A 23622-nucleotide genomic window follows, 5' to 3' on the forward strand; every position below is an offset into this window, starting at 1 on the left:
AGAGAATATCTTCTCCAATAGGTAAGAGACTGAGGCATGCAATGTATGAAAAGATGGGAAGCTTATTGCTCCTGTGAACCATCCCTGTTTAGGCTAGTAGTGGAGAAGGAAAAAAAGGGCGTTCCCTTAAAAAATGTAATTGAGTGAGACATAAATCATGACTCAGTTCACTGGAGTGAATTAATTTTGGCTGCTGTGAGGAGTGAGGAAGTGAAAAACTCTGATTGGGTGCCCAAGGGAGGGGAGGAGAGGAGATAAGATATGAGGTAGGTGATGAAAGGGATGCAGAAAGATAGAAATGTGAGCAGGTTAGAGTTGATAAAACATTGTGCTCTAGGTCCTAATTTTCCCATTCTGGTGGCTTGGAAGTGTGCGACAGAGCTGACGAAAGAGCCCGCAACAAAGAGACAGAGACACCAGGACCACTTTTCAGTTATAAGCTTTTTCTTTTTTAGAATTCAAGCTTACACAGTTATCTATGCCCACTATATTCATAATTACATTTTAATATCTGCATACAAAAGCTATGTAAAAATTATTTTCTTCCCCCAAATATACAAATTTTCTCTTTAGATAGTTTAAAACATTTGTGATCACAGATTTTTTTTAATATATTTTAGGCTGAAAAAATATTACCAATCTAGCATAACTCTTAACACTGTTTGCAAAAAAATACATCATCCAAGGTACTTTGTTTTTTTTACTGTACGGTGTAATGTTTGCCTTACCCTCAGGGCATGAAATTGATATTAAAAAAATAAACCAAATAAGCAAAACCCACAAACCTCATAGACAAAATAATAAGTCCTCCCAACCAACTTAATAAAAACAAATAAACAACCCAAACCACCCTTCTCTTAAAAAAAATTATGAATTACTAATTTGATGTATTTATGAGCAAACTAAAACTGAAGACTGCTAAGGAAGTAGGAAAAAAGAAATTACAGTATGTCAGCTAGTTCATGCCCTGATACTATCTTTACCGACATTAAATGTGTAATTAAATAAAGTGTCTTTTAATGTTTTACATTGTGCTCAGTAATTTACATAAATTTAATCCACACCTGGGTGCTGATGTAGATTTACATTTGATTGTCTTGTGCATAAACAAGGTTAGCTTTTAAAGAAGGTAAACTGTGCAATGGACAGTCACAAACAACTTATTACCTGCACAATATTGCTTTTTGAAGGCGACATCAGTCAATGTGGATACACACAAATAATGCATACTCTTTGCATTTGCTAACATCTATACTAAAACTTTGTGATAAGGCCAAACCTTTTTTTTTGTTTTTAATTTTAAAGCAAAAATATACCATAGTAAAAAAAAACCCAAAAACAAAAACGTGCTCACACCTTTTTGAGTCTGTAAGTGGAAAATAAATCTCTATCACACTAGAATAAAATTCTCTCTATAAAATTTAAATACAGATCACTTCATTACTATATCAAAAGGAAATGTCTGGCAATCATTTCCAGATGATCACAACAACAAGACACATTAAGAGGTTCTGTTGCCTCTTCCTTTGTGAAAAGATAAATGTTGAACACTTTTAATTGCTCTCACAGTGAGAGGAAAACGTTCCTTGGTTGTGGATTTTGATTCTGTCAATGAAAAAGGTTTAGCCTTAGGAATGCTGGCTACATCTCAAAACCATAAGATTGATTTTTATAATTTATGATTCATGCAGCAAGAAGTCAATATGACACATACAGATTAGAGTTCCATAGCATAAAAATACATCACTAGCAATGACATGCTCCGCTTGTGATCAACAGCCCTCTCTTGGCAGATTTCTGATATAAATGGTCTTTCTGGAGAGTTTTTCTCTCTTTCTGATGCCTGCCTCTGAAGATGCAAGCAGTCTGCTCAAGGATGATTTTCAACCTTGGAGGTCTAACTCTAACGTCTACATTTTGGCAGAATGTAAACAAAAATCATTATCACACGCTATATATGTCATTATAAATATCATAACTTAACTGAGATTACACATGAAATGAGTGTCTAAATGCACATGTTACTCAGGGCGAAACCATGAACGGTGACAATCAGGTTTGACAGGAAAAATCTTCTGTGTAAGACCCACACATAGACCACAAAGCAAACATGAGAGCTACGTGGCACCATCAGAAACGAGACTCTGGACTGCACTGGAATGCATGCGCTTGTTATTTCACTCAGAAGGCCAGTTACTACAAAGGGCACTGACTACAGTACTGATGTCTGCCACTGAGGTGGTCAGTCGCAGTGGCTCAATGCCACAATGGTTCGAGACCACTGATATTTAAAAGCTTGTCTTTGCAGAACTAAAGTCAGTATCCGCTGGCAAGTCTGCAAGAGCATCCTCATGTGGTCTAGTTTTGCTCTCATGATCGTACAAATCAGCAGTTGTACTGAGGAAGTAAATGAAGTCACACAAAGTAAGACTGGTAGGAGATTAGAGGCCATTAGATGTCAGTACATCAAATCTGTCCAACTAAGAGCTTCATCTTAGTTTTCAATTAAGGAATACTACTATCTTACTGTTAATCAGAGTCAGACTCCAACTTAACCTAAAAAGCTAGAAAAGGATGTTGATGTATGTCTTTTCTGCTAAGAGCACTGCCGAACCTGTCAAAGTTGGTTGCCTGATTTTAGGCACTTCAGTCCATCTGTACTCACCTAAGGAAGGAGGCCTGATTTTTCTGAACCCTGATTAAGCACAGCTCCAAACTGCATCAGCTTTTTTTAGAACTAAGAGAAACACGACGTTTTTTCTCCTGGGTCTCATCCGTGGCACAGTCAAAAGTTGGAACACTAACTCAAGCTCACATTGAGCAAACAGGTGAGGTAATTGCACTGGCTCCAGGAGGAACAACAAGCTCAGATCCGTGGCAGAAGAGAACTCCAAAAGACATGCACATTTCTCTTTCCTTTACAAGCCATTGTGGGCATAGACGCAAGTAAGGGATCAGCTTCTTTTCTACATTTCCTATATGCTATCAGTTCCCTATCAAATCACCCCACATCAGCTATCCAAAAAGCTAGTTTCTGACTCTGTCCCCAAGACAGTGCTCGACAGGGAATTTGGATAGAGACTGATGTTGCTTAGATGCATACTTCAAAATGGAGCAAGCATAGCCAACAACAGAGGTTCTTCAACTTCAGCAAATATGTAAGAATAAATCCCCACTGGCCTGTCTTCCCCGCTATCTGCAAAAAACCCCTAAACACCCCATTGTGGTTTATGTTCTGACAAAAAAACCCTAAGTGATAACATCAGTGCTCACAGCTCATCACAGGTGCATATGGTATCAAAGAACAGGGAGAACAAGATTCAACATCCCTGAAAACATGGCCAATAGCACTCCAATGCCTTCTCAATGATGTAGGGAAAGGGGGGTGGAAAGAATTTAACCCCTGACACACATATACTGTGTTCCACCTATAAGTTTTCCTGAGTATCATGTTTTTGTGAGGGGATAAACACATAACATATGGGTTGAGATTTGGGCCATGAGCTCTGAAAGTGAACACATCCACCCTAACAATGCCCACTGACTTGCCAGGCAAATAGGTCAATAAATAGCAGAGAAAGAAACTGGTACAAATGAATGCACAACGTGAAAGAACGTAGGGTATGAGAAGTGCAAAATACGTGAGCTAAGTCTCTGGTTCCCAGGAAGAACAGAAGGATGGTTTTGATGTATCATACAAATTCAGAGAATGGTTTAATATCAAGTTTATAAAACACAGGGATAACAACCCTGAACGGAGATGGATGACAGAGAGGAACCTCTACCTATAATGTCCTCACCACTGGCCTCCAGACATTCCAGGACTGTGAGTACTGGCTTGAGAATTTCGGCAGCAGGACATTTTGTCATTGCTCAGTTTGGTTCCTGCTAGTGCAGTTAGTGGAAATAAATTAAAAGAATCAAGAGAGCATCTAGCCAAACAAAACATGAACAGACACCAAGGAGGAAGAACCTAGCTGATCCACACGCATCCACACGCACACGCACGGTAGAGAGTAAGAGAAGGAGAGAGAGAAGATAAAAACATGGAAATATGTTTAAGACACCTGCTGAAGATTTGTAATTATATATATATAAAATTATATATATATGTGCATATAAACTTTATATATATATATAAAACAAAGCATTACTGCTGAGCAACACTATTTGGATTACTGGGATAAAGCTGTACAGTCTTGAGTGTCGTTAATAACACAGTTGGCTTCTGTCCCATCTGAACATCACCCCATATGTTTCATTCTCCTTTTCCTCATTCCGTGAGCCCTCATATCCCTGAATAACTCTGAGGAACTGCCTGCTATCCTGACAGAGAGTCTTCTCCCTCAGAGTGACGGATTTTCCATGCATCTCAGAAAAAGCAGACCTCGCCACTCTCAGAAAAAGCACCTCAGAGGATCAAATTCCCCTTCTTACTCCAACAGACCTTCCAGAGAAGCTACCTGGAGTTCAACTTTAGTAATTGAAGATCTTAATCTTATACACATGGAAAAAAAAAAGAGTCAGTCCCTTCTAAACACTTTGCATTATTTTAAGTACTTGGGGCACAGTTAAACTGTATCTGCTGGAACAATCCTCAAAGAATTATGGGATCATGATGATGATGAAGATCCTAGATAATAATGTTAATTGTTACAATAGCAATAATCATGAAAACCAGAAATTTCATATTACGAATTGGTCACCTGTACCCTGCAAAAGGAGGTAATACTAGACAGAATTGCCAGGGTCAAATTAACAATAGCTGTTTTAACTTGAAGGCCAATTTATTTTCTGCCACTTCAATTTCTCTCCCATATTTTTCAAGCAATGATGTGTGTGAGCTGGTGACCACACAAGTGCTGGTGAATGAGATTGGTCTGTTCGTATTTTCACTGTTAAGCTGTCAAAGCACTCACACCAAAGGACTGAAGAACAAATTGCAATAGTCACAAGTACCCGCATTAAAGGGATATTTTCATCCATGTGTATACAACTGCCCCCTAGCAACCCCAAAAGAAAACCCAAACAAAAACCCAACCCCGTCTCAAGAAACAGAAGAGCATGAAAGAAGAACAGAGGTGAGAAGAGCTGGGCAACGGGATGAAATGACAGCCAGTAGTGCGACGGGGGTGCGGAGAACCGCTCCAGTCTCTCTAATCCTCAAACACTTCCAGGAACAATGGAGGGAACAGTTCTGTGGGGCATTCCACCTTCATGTGCAGGAAGCGGCTGGCATGGCAGGCTCCAATCATTCGCAGGTCTGTCACTTTCATCAGCAGTTTTGGCCAAAAGTGTGCAACATGGTGTTTTCTGTAATTGATGTAGTGTTCAAATGCCAGGAGGAATCCCTCTTGACACTTTTCTATTCTCTCGACACAAACAAGGCCTGGGCGATCTGTGGATACAAAGCAGCAGAATTATCATTACTACTTATCTGCTTTAACAAGGTCCTGATTATAAATCAGGAAAAATAGGATGATTCCATTGCTAGGAAAGAAAGAAGAGAGACCATGGATATTTGGCTCTGCCACAAACAACTTCCTTCACCCTGGACACCTCACTTATCAGTACTGTCCCCATTAAAAAAAGGAGATAATCCTTCTTTTCTTCACCCTTTGCCTGTTTTGCCCTTTTAGAGTATAGATGTTTGGAATGTGTCTCCTTAACAGTGACTAGAGCAACAGATCCCTGATTTCAGCTAAGGCTTCTACCTATATATTTCTGTAAAACAACTAATAAAGAAACAAAAAAATTACTTATCAGTTATGTAAACTACAGTTCCCTTCTATCTGTTTCTCTACAGTCTGACCAAAGCTTTGATCATGCTTTGATCCCAGATGAGCTGCAAAGGAAACTGTTATGGAGCACCAAGGTACAACAAAGGCCAAATATTTGCCTGACTATCTCAGCTGGCACCCAGCCCCTTCACAAGTCACTTCTCAGGAGACAGTTCTGGAAAAGCAGGTCCTTTGAACTGCCTTCTGAAACCACTACTCATGTATCACTGTATATGGAACTAAAAAGAAATCAAAATGTTTTGATTGGCAAGATCAAGTGCTGGATTGTAATTTATGTGGAAACCTTTTCTGTCTCAGATGCAGTTTGTTGATGTTTGTAAATCACTGACTGTACATTGTTTTCAGTGCCCAATCTTCAAAGCGGTTTTAAAATCTTGCCAAATCTGCCACTGCCCAAGAATGGAATTTCCTCTTTGGGCTGGCACAATCAGTGGAAGCATATTTGAAAATACACTCAAATTGAGAAGGTTAGAAACTCTTTGGAAGTCACATGATGCTGCTTCTGTATTATGCCAGCAAGTGACCATTTGCAAATGGTCCCAGTGTAGGAAAACAGCACAACTCTCAAACGCCCATTAGGGAACAGTGGTGCTGCTAATTAGGGAAACTAGGGCAGGTCAAACTAAACATATGAGACTGATGGAAATATGTATAACCGCCAAGTGCATGACAGTATCCAGGGGAAAAGGGAACTAACTTATTGTAAGGACCAATGTTGCTAAATCATCTGTTTTTCATTCAAGACACACCGGCTCTGAACCAGAACTGAGTTCTTTCTGATGATCATCCCTGCCTCATCTGTAAGTACCAAACTGAGCAAGGTGTGTTACCAAAGCCACTTTTATGTCCATGTTTTTGAATACCCTGAATTTTTTTCCTAGTGCTTACCAAACTAAGCCTAAGCTGCATTGGGATTGTGAGAGAAAATTTCTCCCACTTTAGGCAGCACTACAAGATCTAACATATCTTATTTCTTTTAAAAAGAGGCTTGTGACAAAGACCAAAGAGTTTAAAAATAACTAGGATTCCAATATATTTCTGTTCTCACCTGATGACATGAGCAGAACAGCCTGAAGAAGGGCGACCTCAGTGTCATCCAAGTTAAATGAAGAAAGAGACATGCCCAGGTCAAAAATGGCATCAGACACTACGCCAAGACCCCCATTTTTCAGCTGGCCCCTTGTCACTGCCATCTCCCCATTTAGTGTTAAAGTCTCACTCTCGGGGTCATAGCGAACTGCTGCTCGGAGGGACATTATCTCCATACAGCAGCCTTTCAGAAGGATGATCTGGTCTTCACATGGCAGCTGCAAAATTATAAATAGTAAAGAAAAATATATATTTGTCAGACTGAGTTGCTTTTACAACTACAATAAATCCATGAGCATGAAGTTGCAATTCACACCCCAGGACACTACCTCTCATGGTGCAGCTACGCTCCAAACACACTGCTGACTGACTGCACCACAAAACCCCCGGAGATTTGCATTCCTGCCTTCAGGAACTGCCAGCAGGTTAACATCCCCTCCTGAGCTCCCTTAGCTTACAACTTATAACAGAATAAACTATAATTGGGGCTGGTACAGACCCTGGCCATCCCAGTTAAATTCATGCCAGCCACGCTTATTTCTTACCTGACCAGAGATAAAGAAAGACATTTGGGAGGGTCTGTGAGAGTGGACTGTGTTTTAAGTAAAAGGAATGAAATAAATGTTTATATGTAGAGGAGATACCTGAATAGCTGGGGCAGTAATTCTCACTGCCCATTTGAACAACAGAGAACTTATTAATCTACACTTAGCCTAGTAAGGCTGTTCTCCCTAGACTCCCTACATTATCTATGGTACAGATACAGCTTTTACACTGGTGTTTAAGCTGTGATCTTCAAGGTATGGGGCTAAACGACATTAACAGAGGCAAGCTGTCCAGATTGTTGGACGCAGGTTCTGTATTTACAGAGTATAACCAGAATGCTGACACATGAGCAGAATGTGTTTCTGTAAATCATGTCTTTATAGGTAATTCAATGATAGCAAAAACCACTGGGATTATTTTGAGACTGTTCACATATGTGAGCAGCAAGGGTCACACATAAGAAAAAGCAACTCACTTCTACTTGGCTTTAAAGGAGGCAAAAAGCCACCCATATCTGATTCATATAAAATTATTACATTTACCTGTTCTGCAATTCAAAATGAAACCCCCATGAACTACAGGTCTACATGGCAACTGTGTACTCGCAAAGTACATTGATTTGGTGTAAAATGATACAGAGTGGATGCCAGACAGTTACCTAATGCAAGTGGAAAGCAGTTCCCTGTTAAGAGTTTTAAGCACAAGCCAGCCATGGTCAGGAAAATGAGTTGAATCATGCAACCACTTTCCCAGCAATATCAGCTTCAGGTGTGAAGTGTTTGATACAGAAGAAAATTGACTCATCCTGTTCCGGGCAAATCACTTTCCCTGCTCAGCTCAGCAGCACCCTCAGCTCAGCAGCAGTGTGGGGAAGACTGCACAGGCACAGTGGCAGTCTCCCTACCCAATGACAATGCCACTGTTTGGCTGCTGAGATTGAAGGAGGGAAAGAAACAAAGTTAAAAAAAATTAAAAGAACAGATCTGTGAGAGGAATCGTGCAGAGATATCAGAATAAGCAACAACAGTGAAAAAAGGGACATGAAAGAAAGGAAGAGAGAAAAAAAAGAGAAACTAAAAAAAAACACCTTTAAGGAGAAGGAAGAATAGTGGAAAAGAAAGAGATAACAGTAGAGGAGATACTCTGTGATGCTTTGGCTGTTTTATTATGAGCCATTAAACTAATGAGAAGTTCTCTTCCTACTTGAATTTTTTAAAAACTTTGAGGTGATTTGACTATGCCTGCCCTTCACCTGCTTCTTAATTCTGAAGGATACATGGGACATCCATTTCACAGATGCCAAGCCTCAGGTCTTATCTGCCAGTAGCAGGAGTTACCAAAGACAGGAGGCTGGATTGTCAGCTCTACTCTCAACTGTGCAGATTTTAACGCTACCTACACTCATTACTTGAGTGTTGCTACGAGAGCATCTTTCAGAAGTGGGGTCAACAAATGTGACTGAATCTCTGCCACATGTTGACCTTTCCTCCTCTCTCTGCAGAGAGAGGCAGGGAGAAAAAAACAAAAGGCAGGAACCTGAGGTGCTCACCTCTAGAGAAAGGACATGTGCAATGCAGCACCATGGAACTGAGCTGAGCTACCTTGAAGGGTATTGACATAGCTTCACCCACTGTGGAACCAGTGATGCCTGAGACACTTAAAACTCACATCACTAAATTCTCCTCAATCTTCATCTTCTAAGCAGAAGGAAATGCAAGAAGGAAACAACAGCAGAAATGCTGAGAAGTAAATTAAGTTTTCTTTATACTTCAATTACTCTGGGATGGGATTCTTGTTTTGAGGCAGGGGCCAATGGATGTACACAAACTACGCTGGGCACTCACGGTGCTTCTGCATGTGTCCAAAGATGAAATAAAGAAGGAAAAGTAGCCATGAATATATAAGCGGTTATGAATGTTCCCTGTCGTGTCCCTCTTTCATTGAGATTTACTACATTCTCAGCCTTAGCCTCTGTGGAATTAAGAACTGACATAATGTATAAATGGTCTCCTATGGGAGAAAGGAGGGTTTCTTCTCCTAAACAAATCCACAGCCCACACAGTATTTCTTCTAAGAAAAAGATATAGGTTAAAAACCATAACTGAAATGAAGTTAACATGATGGTGCCTCTTCAAAAAGAAGCAAATATTTGTCATTTTCTTCATGCTACAGCAAGAACTATACGACAACTCGGAGGACAGCTGTCCCGTTCCTTTGTGTTCATGAGGAGTTGTCCCTCACCCTGCCATCAGACCTTGCCGTCTATGGGTGTTAGGTTTACACAGGGGCTCAGCTGTAAACAAAGCTTGTCCAGGTGAGCCACCCAACATACAAAAGTCATTCCCGATGACGCCTTGACTTCTTCATCCATGCTTCCTGCCTAGCTCTGACACAAGTGGGCCCATGGTAGCCAGGAGGGGTAGGAGATGTCAGATAGGCACTGATGTCTGTGTGTGACTGCCAAAGCTTTCTAAATCGAAAAGACTACCTTGGTATGTCACTGCAACTTCCCACCAACAAACGCCAAATCAGAGGAGACAGATTTCCTCAGACACTAAATGCTGCAGGGACCTCTTGATCTATGGACACATTCCTTGTATTTTAGGATCTTCACGCTTGGCCACCATTTCATTCTTTCTTGACTGATGGAGCCAATGCTGAGGCTAGCCAGGATAAGCTATTTACACTATGACAACTATTGATATTTACCTCTTCTTGTTCTGTAGGTGCTAGAGGACATACATAGCTCTCCCTGACTGACCATAATGAAAAGTTGCCAGCCTCAGAAGAGTAAAATGCTGTGGCTGCCTTACATTTCCTTCCTGACTGATGCTATTAGGACAAAACACTGTTCCTGAGTCAGGGAGCCCCATGAACTCACTAACCATAGTCACTCCCATTTTGAATGCCATTCACTTGGCATTTCAGTAGGAGAGTAAATTGTTGCTTTGCAGTGTGGGCAAACAGGCAGGCATCCTTCCATGGCTGGACTGGGGATATTCCCATGTTAAAACTCCCATGATTGGGAATCCTAAGAGGTTCACGAGACTTAGAATTATTCAAATAGTAATATATTACTCTTAACCATATTCTAATTAATTATATATTACTTTATATTATTATTTATTATTACATTATATTATATTATTATCATCCCTGCAGGGTCATGCCAACCCCCACCTGTAGAAAAGCCACCTCCAGTGAGTGCAAGCGACCAGGAGTGCAGCGATCAGTGTGGATGGACAGTGCATGGCACGTCAGCTGGGGCATGGCATGGCATTTTGTGCAGGCAGAGCGAGGATACACTACCAGCTCCAGAGCTCGTGGGCGTCATGGCCCTCTTGGGGGGAGATCAGGTATAGTACCCACTCAGCAAGGAGCCAAGTTGTCTACCTCACCCAAAACAACGTAGCGACCTAGACAGAGCTCCCCCCAAAAAAATCACATGGCTGTCCAGGTTTCAGGCTGTAGGGAGTGCCTAAGCCTTTCACTGGATTGTAGCGGAAACAGCATCTGCGTCAGATGTGATCACCATGCTGCTAGAAAACTATGACCTTGTTGCCATTACAGAAACTTAGTGGGACAAATCCCAGACTGGAGTGTGACTATTGATGGCTACAAGTTCTTCAGAAGTGGCAGAGGAGGAAGCAGAAGCAGAGTGATTGCTTTCTACTTCAAGAGGTGGACTGAGTGTGAAGTGTTGTCTCTGAAGAACATCCATGAGCTGGTTGAAAGCCTTCTGGGTAGGAATCAGAGACCAAGGCAACAAAGGGAACCTCGTGGCTGGTGTCTACTACAGGCCACCAGATGAAGGGGAGCCCATTGACAAAGCCTTCTTTCTCCAGCTACAGGAGGCATCCTGCTGGCAGGCTCTTGTACTGCTGGGGGACTTCAACCATCCTGATATCTGCCGGAAAAATAGCACAGCAGACTGTAGGCAATCCTGAAGACTCCTGGAATGGAGGATAAATTCTTGAGCCAGGTAATAGACAGCCCTACCAGAGGGGATGTGATATTGGATCTGATGGTCACCAACATAGCGACCTAAGTGGGGATGTCAAAATTGGAGGCAGCCTGGGCTGCAGTGGTCATGCATTGGTGAAATTTGGAGTCCTGAGGTATATGGGTCAAAGTTAGGCCACTGAACTTTAGGAAAGTGAAATTCCAGCTCTCCAAGGAGACAGTCAATAGGATCCCCTGGGAGACTTCCCTCAGGGACAAGGGAATGGAACAGAGTTGGCAGATCTTAAAGAAAGTGTTCCACAGAGCGTAAGAGCTAGCAAATCTCCAGGAGCAAGAAACTGGACAAGAAAGGCAAGTGGACAGCATGGCTGAGTAGGGAACTGGTGGTAAAACTAAAGGGAAAGGTACTGGAAATAAGGACAGGTAACCTGGGAAGAATATAGAGAGGAAGTTCAGTTGTGTAGGGATAGGGTGAGGAAGGCCAAGATGAAGCTGGAACTGAACCTGGCAAGACAAGCGAAGAATAACAAGAAGGGCTTCGACATGTCTGTTAACCAGAAAAGGCAAAAAAGGAAGGTCAAAGAAGGTGTACCCCCCAATAAACAATACTGGTAAACTCATAACAACGAACGAGGAGAAGGCTGAGGTGCTCAACAACTTTTTTGCCTGTCTTCAATGGCAACCTCTCGAGTGGACAGCAGGATGGGGACTGAGGGACCAAAGTCCTCCCACTGTAAGTAAAGACCACCTGAGGAACCTGAACACACATAAGCCTATGGGACTGTCAGAGTCCAAGCCACTCTCCATGATATTTGAAAAGTCATGGCAAAGTACCACGTGACCAGAAGAAGGAAAACATTGCACCCACCTTTAAAAAGGGTAGAAGGGAGGACTCTGGGAACTACTGACCTGTCAGCCTCACCTCTGTGCCTGGGAAGATCATGGAACAGATCCTCCTAGAAGCTATGCTAAGGCAGATGGAGGCCAGGGACTGTGATTTGAGACAGCCAGCACAGCTTCAGCAAGGGCAAGTCCTGCCTGACCAACTTAGTGGCCCTCTATGATGGAGTGACTACATCAGCGGATGAGGGAAGGGCTACAGATGTCATCTATCTGGACTTCTGTAAAGCCTTTGACACAATTCCCCACAACATCCTTTTCTTTAAACTGGAGAGAGATGGATTTGATGGGTGGACTGTTAGGTCCAGATGGTAGTGGTCAACAGCTCAGTCCCTATGGACACCAGTGACAAGTGGTGTCCCTCAGGGGTCTGTACAGGACCAGTGCTATTTAATATATACATTAATGGCAAAGATGAAGGGATTGAGTGCACTCTCAGCAAATTTGCAGATGACACCGATTTGAGTGGCGTGGTTGACCCACCTGAACAACAGGATGCCACCCAGATGGATCTGGACAACCTTTAGAAGTGGGCGTGTGGGAATCTCATGAAGTTTAACAAGACCAAGTGCAAAGTGCTGCACCTGGGTCGGGGCAACCCCCAGTATCAATACAGGCTAGGGGATGAAGATTGAGAGCAGCCCTACTGAGAAGGACTTGAGGGTACTGGTGGATGAGAGGCTGGACATGAGCTGGCAACGTGAGCTTGCAACTCAGAAAGCCAACCCTATCCTGGGCTGCATTCAAAGCAGCGTGGCCAGCAGGTCGAGGGAGGTGATTCTGCCCCTCTACTCCACTCTGGTGACATCCCACCTGGACTGCTGAATCCAGTTCTGGGGTCCCCAGCACAGGAAAGACACGGATCTGTAGGAGAGAGTCCAGAGGAGGGTTACTAAGATGATTAAAGAGATGGAACACCTCTCCTATCAGGAAAGGCTGAGACAAATGGGTTTGTTCACTCTGGAAAAGAGAAGGCTTCAGGATGACCTAATTGAGGCCTTCCAGTACCTCAAGCGAGCCTACAAGAAAGATGGAGAGAGAGACTATTTAAAAGGGTATGTGGTGACAGGACAAGGGGTGATGGAAAGACAGTAAGTTTAGATTAGATATTAGGAAGAAATTATTTCCTGTGAGGGAGGTAAGGCACTGGAATAGGTTGCCCAGAGAATTTGTGGATGCCCCATCCCTGGAAGTGTTCAAGGCCAGACTGAATGGGGCTCTGAGCAAACTCCATGTAGTGGAAGGTGTCCCTGCCAATGGCAGGAGGGTTGGAACTAGATGATCTTTAAGGTCCCTTTCAACCCAAACCATTCTATGATTCTATGAAAATTATTTAGATTATTAAAACTGAAATATTATTTCAGGATGCAGCTCTGATAACATTTTTTAAATTAGGAAAAAAAATATAATTAGCCATTGCATCTAGTCCTTCAATAAAAATGATACCTTGGTGTAAATGAGATCAGCTTAGGACCTCTGCATTCCTAATGCGCAACCAAGTCTATTTACTGTATATTTTTGCATGTGAGTATCTACCTAAAATGACAATCCATTACTTTTATAGACTCTTTTATGTGCAACCTCCCTGTTCAGGAAAAGCATGTCTAAGGAACCCAATGAGGCAAGTGTCACTCCTGGATAGGGGTGCTTTCCTGAATTTAAAGAATTTTTTACTGTGTAGACCCAACTCTACAATACTGTACCTGCCAAGGAGCCAGAAGGACATAAGGAACTGTGTGCTGTAAGATTTTATTACACATATCAACAATGCTTCTAGACAGTAATTTTTTGTTCACTTGCTTTGTTCAAGGCCACCTCTAAAGACACATCTGAGTCCCTAATGAACCACAATAACCTCTAGAAAAAACCCTAATGAAATCAGGGTTTCAGAAATCACAAGAAAAAGAAAACTCATAAAATTCCAAATGATTCTAGTCCCATCTATTTTGAGTCTCTTTAATCTTTAACATACTGAATTTTTTAATTTCATGCCAGAGTATTTTGAATAGTTTTTAACAACAGGAGTATAAATTAGGAGTGCAAGGAAGTCTTCTTACCTCACAAAACATAGGCAACTTTTTGGCAAAATCCACCACTCTTGTAATCGCTGGTGTGATAATTTTTGTAAACTGGCTGAAGGCTTCTAAATCCACTTTCCCACCTTCTGGGGCATTAACTATTGGTGCCTGCCCAATATCTTCTGGCTAAGAATATAAATAAAGATATTTAAAAGAACAATCTATCTTAGAGCAATTACTTTATACTCTAAAAAAGTCCTGCTTTGGTGGTGGAAGATATGCTAAAATAAAGAGTAACGGTATTGGATTTATAAGTAATGTCCATTATATCACAAAATGTAGTTTATTTGTAAGGCATTTGTGAAAGATGTGACTGCACAGAGAAATGAGTGACTGGTATGCTGCTACCCATCCTTTGTGGGCAGCTGCATTGTTGTGCACATGCAGTTTCCTCCTTGTGCCTGTATCTGAGTATTTTATGGGTGCAGCACATGTTACTTTTTCTTAAAAACATAGGTGTGTTGTTTCTTACAGGTGCTGAAAACTCTCAAGTTTCTCTATAAGCAAAGAGAGTTGAGATGACATGTTACCCCTGGGAAGATACTGCGAGCTTTGCAGAATTGGGCACTTTCACCTACTCAAAGCTCTGAAAGTCTCCACAGAACAGGTGGCCAGGTATCACAGCACCCCAGGCAACTGCCAAGGCCAGTTTCCAAAACTGGGCTAAAACAACTGATGAGCAGGAATGGCATAACACAAAGCTGGTCTGGATAATGTGACCAAATTTGAACTCATCTGGGTAAAATTTTGGTTGAAAATCACCTGTTCCATGGCTTCAGCCCAAGGCTTCTCCAAATGAGGAAAAAAAAAATCATATTTTGAGCATCTCAATAGAGATATGCAATGAAATAGTTTCAAGCAAAATCTGCAATGAGTGTTTTTTCGTTCCAACAGCACTTGAACTTGTTTACCTGATTTTTATGACAGCTGGTCAACATTACCATGTATTTTAAAAACAGACATATCAAAGCTTTTTTGTTTGCTAAGTTTGGCTTTGCAATGGTAAAAGACCTGTCAAGGTTTCATTTTGTTCATATTAGAGTAAAAAACTAAATAAAACTCAGTGAAGAAAACTTTTAAGACTGACAGACTCCATGACATTTACATAAGACACCTAAACAGGGGAGGTGCTGAAAGTGCTATCTGTAATAAAAACTTGTGCTCAGCCATCTTTTTAAAGTAACTCATAATAAAAGATCCTTCCACAGCTCTGTCACCAATCTGAATCCAAATCTAACTTCTTACAAGAAAAATCTCAGCAATGTGTTAATAAAGCAAGCACCAATTGTCAAGAAACAATGAAGAGGACTGGACTCAATTATCTGATGGTTTCTACTAAAAAACTCAAATAAACCCAGTTCTAGGCTCCCTCCCTCCCTGAATCTTGGGTAACTAAACCACATTGTCTCTGTACTCATGATAAACAACCTTCATCACTTCCAAACAAGAAGACCAAATGCTTAAAACCACACATAACTTTGTCAGGGAGAAAAAGAAAGAACACAGCATTTTCTCGGGAAAGGCAAAAGAAGCCAGGATCACTAGCTAAAGCTAACACACTGGAGAGCCCTTGCCACCTAATGCAACAGAAGAGGTCCAGACCTCAAAGGAGCTCCTGTTGTCAAAGAACCAGTCTTAGCTACATAAGGACAGACCCACAGCTACTGGGGCATGCAATCAGCTTCTCTTGTTCTTCAATAGCTTGTGGCAGGGGCTTTCGAAGTCCTCCACCTGGGGTTGGCATGCCATCCCAGACCTTCCCTTCTGTGCTCCCTGCAAAGTGTCAGTGAGCTTCCTATGCTTGCCTTGAAACCACTAGACTTCAGCATCAGGTGTGAAAGTCACAGCTGGTTCACGAACTGCACCTTACAGTTGCCACCCCTATCTCTGCCCCATCCCTCCCTTCTCCCAGTAGCCCTGTCATTACATCACCTCATGCCCTGTCTCTGGGCACCTTTTGCTGGAGGTTCCCCCTCCACTGTGACAGTTTCCAGAGCCTGAAGTCCTGCAATGACCACATTTTCCGTGGTCCAGCCTGTTCATTCCCAGTCCCAACCTCAAGCTCCCTATGCTTTATCCCAAACCTGGTGATACCCAAAGAACAGCACTCCTGTCTAAGCAAACAAAAGCACTATTGAAGCTGCTTCTTGGTCTGCTAAAACTAGCACCTCAAACTTTGCTCTGCAGCACCCCTAGAAAGTGCTCTCTTGCTTCTTGCCAGTGACCACTGGCTGTGGTTTTTCTGACTACATGCCAGTATGAACACGAGCCATTCATATAGAAATTTAGATGGTGTCACTGGAATTTTTAAAAAAAGGCATTATAAAAGAGATCAGCTGCTTTGAATACATAATTTCTTTTACCAATTCAACCATGAGTTGAAATTCCCATGGTGAATTACGCAGCAGGAGCCCAGGCTTGCAAAAAGATGAGTATTCTCTATCTGATTTGCTATACACAGACTGTTAAAGACCCCTGTGTATTCCTGAAATGCAGTCGATAATCTCTCTTTTGTGCTGTATAAGCATTCTGCATTCTGCATTTATTTCCCTTAAAAATCCATTTAGAAAAATCAAATAAATCCTTTTTTAAGGTTGAGCATCACAAATCACCCTTTATTTTCTAATCCTTAGTTACAGGATGAAAACGAAAGTTGTTTTGTAGCCTGCAATCCCAATGCTATAGTGTATGTATCATCCTGTTCTCATTAATTTTTCTTTGCCTAATTTATTTTAATAATGTATTCACCATTAACAAAAAGAAGCAAAGCCCGCAAGTCATTAACAAAAATAGCCAGCTTTCACCTAAAATTTTACATTGTTTTAACACTTACAATACTAGTTGTATGCTAGTCCGTAATAAAGACAACTATCCCTAGATATATTAAATAAAATACAGTATGCATTATAGACTGCTACCGTTCTTAATCAGGAGTGAAACAATTTTTCTAGTTTTTCTTGTCATAGCACAATAAAAGTATCCAGTTGAGTAAGTGTTAACTTAGCAACACGCTGTTTATCTTTTGAAATACGTGATCTGATCAAACCTGAGGTTCAGGCAAGAAAAAGCAAGTAGTAACTACACAAAATCATCCCTTTTTCATAAACATGAACACACTGGCAGATAAAATCTCTCTGGGGTTGCAATGCTGGGAAGGCACTTCAGAAGAAAGAATGGAACCTGGTTCCAAGAACAGTGTACAAGGCTACAGCCCTTACCAGAAATTTCCTTTTCTGCTTCCAGTGGCTACCTTGTGCATTGGTGGCCACATGTGCTTCAGTAACAATTTTGATCAGCTCCCATTCCTCATCCGTTGGCTCTGGTTTGTGCCCAATTGTTTTCTGCAGCTCTTCCCGACGTCTCTTCTCTCGATTTTCTTCTATCAGCTTCCTCTTTGCCAACCGCTTGCTGTCATCCAACACCACTAGCAGGGGAAAAAACATACAAAAATGGCAGGAAGCTCTTAAGGCTGTTTGAACTTTGGTCTTTTCTCTGCCTGAGGTACTAATTGATTACAAACACTGTAACTAATCAGTAAAGAAGTACCTTGGAAAGACCCACAGTTGAGACAGTTCTCTTATTTCTCCCTTCAAACTTCATTTTCTCAGAAGTCTAGGTGGCAAAGAATGACTTACCCTCCTGGCAATGTTTTGTATACTGCCATTGCCTTCAGGGGGTTATTCCACCAACAAAATTAACATGTAAAAGCTTTGTGAGGTGTCAAAGTGCTCCTATAACGGACTTGGAGTAATCAATGTTGGGAAATATGCACTTCTGTTTTCTTTGAAGTAGTATCAGCATGCTCACTGCTCTGAAGCGTAGAATGTGTTCTTGGAAGCCAGAAGAAGGTAACATGGGTTGAAGAAAGTGGGAGTATTTATTCACAGGAGGCTCAACTGCCTGTTGCATGACACAATCAGAAAAAATCTGCCTGTTGTTTTGTCTTTCCTTAATTCCTACAAATGGTGTCGTTATGCAATGATCCTGTAGAGTCTTATGACTTCCAGTGATGCCAGATAGGCAGGCCCCGAGGCTGCACATCTCTGACCACCATCTCCCTCATGACCCAGGGAGATCCAGCCCCTCTCCTGAAGGTCTACCTGGCTACAATGAAATTGCCTCTTTTATTCTATTTCCCCCTAGACAGAAGGCACTGTTATACGCTACGTTAACAATGAAAATACTAAGTTAGACTATTTTTCTGTTGTTTACTGGGCCTGTTTTCCTGTCAGTTCTTCTGCAAAGGATTACACTGGCGAAAACCATGAAGGCACAGGGGAATTTATGTGACTTCTGGGGGTTTTACATGACTTCTTCCCATGTGCACTAATTGAAGTTATTGGTGTAAATTCCTATGCAATGGCAGGAAAAGAAGACCCCTAAGGGTTAATCTTACAGCCATATTTTCTAGTTCTTTAGAATGAAATTCGAATTCTTTGCAGCAGATAACTTCTTCAGGGCTAAAAATAAAACAAACAACTGCAGGATGACTCATACAATGACATTCAATTTCACATCCTCCAGAATTTTCTAAACAAGATGTTTTTATCTCAAGCAAAGTGTCCATCCAGATGCATTTCTCCCTCCTCTCCTCCATACAGTGAACATTCCTACTGTTACTCAGCTTGGTAAGGCCAGGAGAAGGTGGAGCCTGATGAAGGATAAACAAAAAATTACAGCCTTATGAAAGTGGCTTGATGCAATGAGTGCAATTCACTGCTACAAGTTATTAAAAACAGAAAAGTGCTGGCAGTTCTGCTCTACTTTAACAACCTTCATCAATCAACATAGTTTAAGCAAACACAGACATTGAAAAAAAAGGTACAAGAAAGAAAACCAGAAAAATATACTTACAATCTGTTGCCATGCCAACAAAGATACATTTTTTGAAGCGACATTCCTGGCACTGATTTCTTGTTACTTTGTCTATCACACATTTTCCTTCATATTTACAGGAATAGGTTGGATGGAGGTTCTTCTGAATGGTTCTTCTAAAAAAACCCTAAGTGCAAAAAATTAATATATTAGAAAGCATTAGCACTGAGCAATTTTATCAAACTGGGAGCCACTCTGCTTTGTTAGGAATGTACCTAAGTATGCAAGATAACATATTGCATTCCATGAAGCTCTCAAAGGGGAAAAGAACAAACCAGTTTTATAGCGTATGGCATTTCTTTGAGTTTCCTTAAAAATTAAAAACATATAGACATCTTAGGTAAATAAAGGTATAAATAATGCTGTCTTGAGGCACAAATACTGTCTACATTCTTCTTGTAGTCTTATGTTTTAGTGTTTTAAATTTTTTTTGTATATAAAATAGGAGGTTTATTTTTGATCCCCTTTCCAAATTCTGTAATCATTTTGAAGGATATTAGGAGGCATATACATAGTTTTAATTGAAAAGCAGCTTCTGCAAATGGTAAGAATGGTGGTGTGTATGTGCTAACAAAGGATGAAGAACAAAGAGTTCTACTCCTTTCTTTCCACAAAAGCCAAATAACCAACCAACCAACCAAATCTGGGCAAGACTAAGAATTTCGCAAATACAAACTACACAATCTCTGTGTTTGGCTCTAAACAGTGGATCCATAATCTATAAATTTAATTTGTATTTACCACACAATTAAAAAAAAATCCCCATCATCACTAAAGATTCCTCTCTCTATAAATCTATTCTACCTATCTATCTATCTATCTACCTATCTATCTACCTATCTATCATAATATAGACCAATACTGCCAATTGCAATAGATCCTAACTTCACGTGAACTAATGCAGTTCTGCTGAATTCACTGATTTATACATCCCATAAAGCCTGGCCCTAGGTAAAGAAATCAGATAAAATTTATCTCTGAACATTATGTATATAATCCTGGTATTAATTTCAATATGACTTTTCTCATTGACTTCCAAAAGAGCTGGTAAACTCCCCGATAACTGCAAGATATTGACAAGATAGACTGTAAAGCAAGAAATTCAGACCTCACTTTAATTTCAAGTTTCACCATTATTTGAGACTGTCTCATTCAGCAATGCAGCTTGGGATGACCTTGACATAGAGAACACACCGACACCCTGGTCCCGTTTGACTCAGGCTGCTGAGAATGGCTTTGGTTTCAGTCAAAACAATGGCAAAATTCAAGTGAGATTTTACCTAATGAATAGTCTCTTCAGCTGGGATTTTATCTAATGAATAGTCTCTTCACTTCAGTAGGTGAAAGGTCTGTTTTTAATCATGTTAAATAACACCCAGTAAAATCTTACAGCAGTGCGCAATTTCTTTTAACACAGAATGTTGAATTAATATGTAGAGATAAGTCTGTATTTCAGCTTGAGCTCCTAACTCCTGTGAAGACAATAAAGAACCTTGTCCTCATTAGAGTTTTATCTTACAAGATTCAGCTTGAGCTAAGAGTACAACTCTTTATTCCATTATTACGTTAAGATCTGAAATGTTAATTAAACTGAATGGCATAAAGCTTGTGTGTGAGCCTTTGCAAGACTGGAACCAGTTGTGTTGAGACAAAATCCAGGAAATCAAAGGCAAGATATCCTTATGTGGGGTTTGGAACAAGTCTCAACCTCTCATCTACACGACAACTGGTTTTGGTTCCATTCTCAACCCTGTGATGAATTCCTAGGATCTGCCACTCTCCTCCCTGAAGTCCAAGGATGGCTGTGGACAACCAGAGTCCCAGGGTTATCTCTGGTTACAGCAAGAGACAGAAAAACCTCTGATGAATCTCAGCAAGTGGTACTGGACTTCTGCTTTCCAAACCTTGCACGGGACTTAATGTAGCTCTAGCTTCACAATGGCACTTGCCAAAGCAAATCTTTGGCTGTCAGCCCTGATTAATCTTGTTACAAAACTAAGGTGACTTTGAGTGGAAGCAACTAGTAAACGTAAAATTAATTGGAAGTTGATTATATATGTAGTATATTGATATATACATATAACTTTGCTGATACATCACGTAACTTGAAATGCACATGCAGCTCCTCACAGAAATTAAGTACTTTTTAGAAATTGTTAGCTCAGTTCCTTGTGCACACAAGCATTATTTTAAATTATGCATCAGACAGAAGTACTGTATCTGAAGATAAAAGTAGAGTTGTATGCTATGTCTCTGAAGTAGTTGGTAGGCATAAAAAGAAGTACTTCAGTTGGAGTAACAAAAACCTTAGTAGGAAAGCTGGCAAGAGATATAGCTGTTCAGATGGGAGCAAAAGATATGTCATAATGCCACAGTGCTGTTCACCTCCCATTATATCTGAATTAAATCATATCCATGTTATCATCTGTTATATGGAATGCAAATATGTAGGAATCACTTGTTAAGCTCCACAGTCCTTTTCAGATATAAATATTTTTTATACCTAGTATGTATGTATAAAACCATTATGAATATTACCACCTATCTGCTATACATAGGATATTTAGGTCTCTGTGCATTTCATAAATGTAACTTAGGGCAATGCTATATAAACAGAGCAACTACTTCACCACAAGAGTTACTGCAATGAGGGGCTCTAAAATCAATCCAAGCCCAAAATCTCAGATCAAAATGTTCCAGACGTTGGGGATGAACAGAATGAGGCTTTTGTGGCTTGGTCTCATGACACTAGTCCAAGACATGTGTGGTCCCATTTGTTTAGAAAAACAATAATTTTTTATTTTCTGCAGGAAAGAATAGCTTTCTTACAGGATCTCAAGCTATTCATGCAAATTGATGGTAGTGAAATCATGTGAGATGTGCCTGATTCTGTAACTAATTTTTTTTTTATTTACTTGCCCAAAGCAATCTCTTTTTTAATTTAATTTTGCATGTAGTTTTGGAGATGCAATTTAGGGCTGAAAGCACATTTCAGTACGCTTATGTTAAAGAAGTCAAAATCTTTTTGAAAGTATTTTAATTGGGTGTCAATGCTTTGATGGATGTTACTGTTGTATGAGCATGTGGAAGGGATTTTGATTTTTGCCTTTTCACAGTGATGGTGAGAGGCATTGGAACACTGTTACTTGCCACAGACTCTTCATGGCCATAGGCAGAACCTCAGCTATTGCATAAACAGCTTCAGTGGAGTTGCTGGGAGCATGCTGATGTACTCTGGCTGAGAACATGGCTAAAGGAACATTAAAAAATGGACATTCAAAAGCTAACTGTTAAAACAGCAACAGCAACAATCTAAATTTCTTGTTTTCTTTTCAGAAGCAAACACGGCAAAAATCAACTATATTCCTTATGCATATGAAGAGCAGCAGCATAGCCAGATATGGCTTATCGGATACGGTACTGGATGTTCTTATTCGCTTCTAATCTGTCTTTGATTTGACAGCACAGTCCAGGAAGTCTGTATAATGGAGGAGCTGGAGAGCTATTTCTGATTCCCACTTTCCCACTGTGCCATTTACCTTGCAACCTTCGCAAGTGATGCAGCGATAATGATATCCGGTGGCTTTGTCCCCACATACTACACATAGCTCATCCTTGTCTAAGTAACTGGGTATATACCCTGTAAAGAAAAAGAGGATGTGGCATGTAAACTCAATATGATACATTTGAAATAGAAAGATTATATTAAAATCCACTGTAGATCTTGTCTACCGGTCCCGTACTTCTGAACTCACTGAATTTCCTGAATAAAAGTTCATTCTATGTTACAGACTTATTTAAACACAGTCTTTAGTATCTTCTACTATTCAGACTGTTTCAGCATCTACTGGTCAAGAGGGAGAAGTCGGAACATGATTGCTCTCTCCTGAGTGAAATACTACCTCAAAAAAATATTTATTGTTACCTCAAAAGGTTTGATGGGAAATAATAAAGTAGCAGGGAGACATACAACATATTTCTCTTCTATATTTCAGAAAAAACCTGATCCCAGGTTTCAGCATGACTCAGGGACTTGGTAGCAAGAAATATTTACTGACAGATTGTTTTAAAACAGAGGAGTACTAGCAACAGATAGTCTAAGCTGTATTGATCATGCCTGACCTGGATGTGTTCCACAGGAACATTTAATATAGTCTGAATTTAGGGCAAAATACGTGGGCATTCAAATATATGTACGTGTGTATATGCATGTCTTAGAATGAAATCTTCTCTTCTGAAGTGGTTTACCAGATCCAACAAGTGAAATCAAATATTACTACTGTGAAAAACATTGGCAATGCTTCTTTTCCCACAATGGCATTTGCTTTGATAACATAAACATATTTTCAATTTGAGCAAAAAACCAAAGC

At 40.5% G+C, this 23622-nt stretch overlaps 1 protein-coding gene across 4 annotated transcripts in view; it reads right to left on the minus strand.

Moving 5' to 3' along the window:
- Positions 1–423: 423 nt before the first annotated feature.
- Positions 424–23622, minus strand: part of THRB (thyroid hormone receptor beta) — a 161739-nt gene continuing 138540 nt past the window's right edge. For 3 of the 4 annotated variants that reach the window (XM_027675401.1, XM_027675402.1, XM_027675399.1), the window contains 6 exons: positions 22792–22892; positions 19232–19379; positions 17596–17801; positions 14357–14503; positions 6850–7108; positions 424–5398 (listed from right to left, as the gene is read on the minus strand). In XM_027675401.1, the coding sequence (XP_027531202.1) occupies positions 5157–5398; positions 6850–7108; positions 14357–14503; positions 17596–17801; positions 19232–19379; positions 22792–22892 (1103 nt within the window). In that variant the 3' untranslated portion in view covers positions 424–5156. The remainder of the gene's footprint in view (positions 5399–6849; positions 7109–14356; positions 14504–17595; positions 17802–19231; positions 19380–22791; positions 22893–23622) is intronic. The other variant, XM_027675400.1, reaches the window with a different exon arrangement.

Source organism: Neopelma chrysocephalum, unplaced genomic scaffold (genome assembly GCF_003984885.1).
Source record: "Neopelma chrysocephalum unplaced genomic scaffold, ASM398488v2 Primary Assembly neopelma1_26, whole genome shotgun sequence".
NCBI lineage: Eukaryota > Metazoa > Chordata > Aves > Passeriformes > Pipridae > Neopelma > Neopelma chrysocephalum.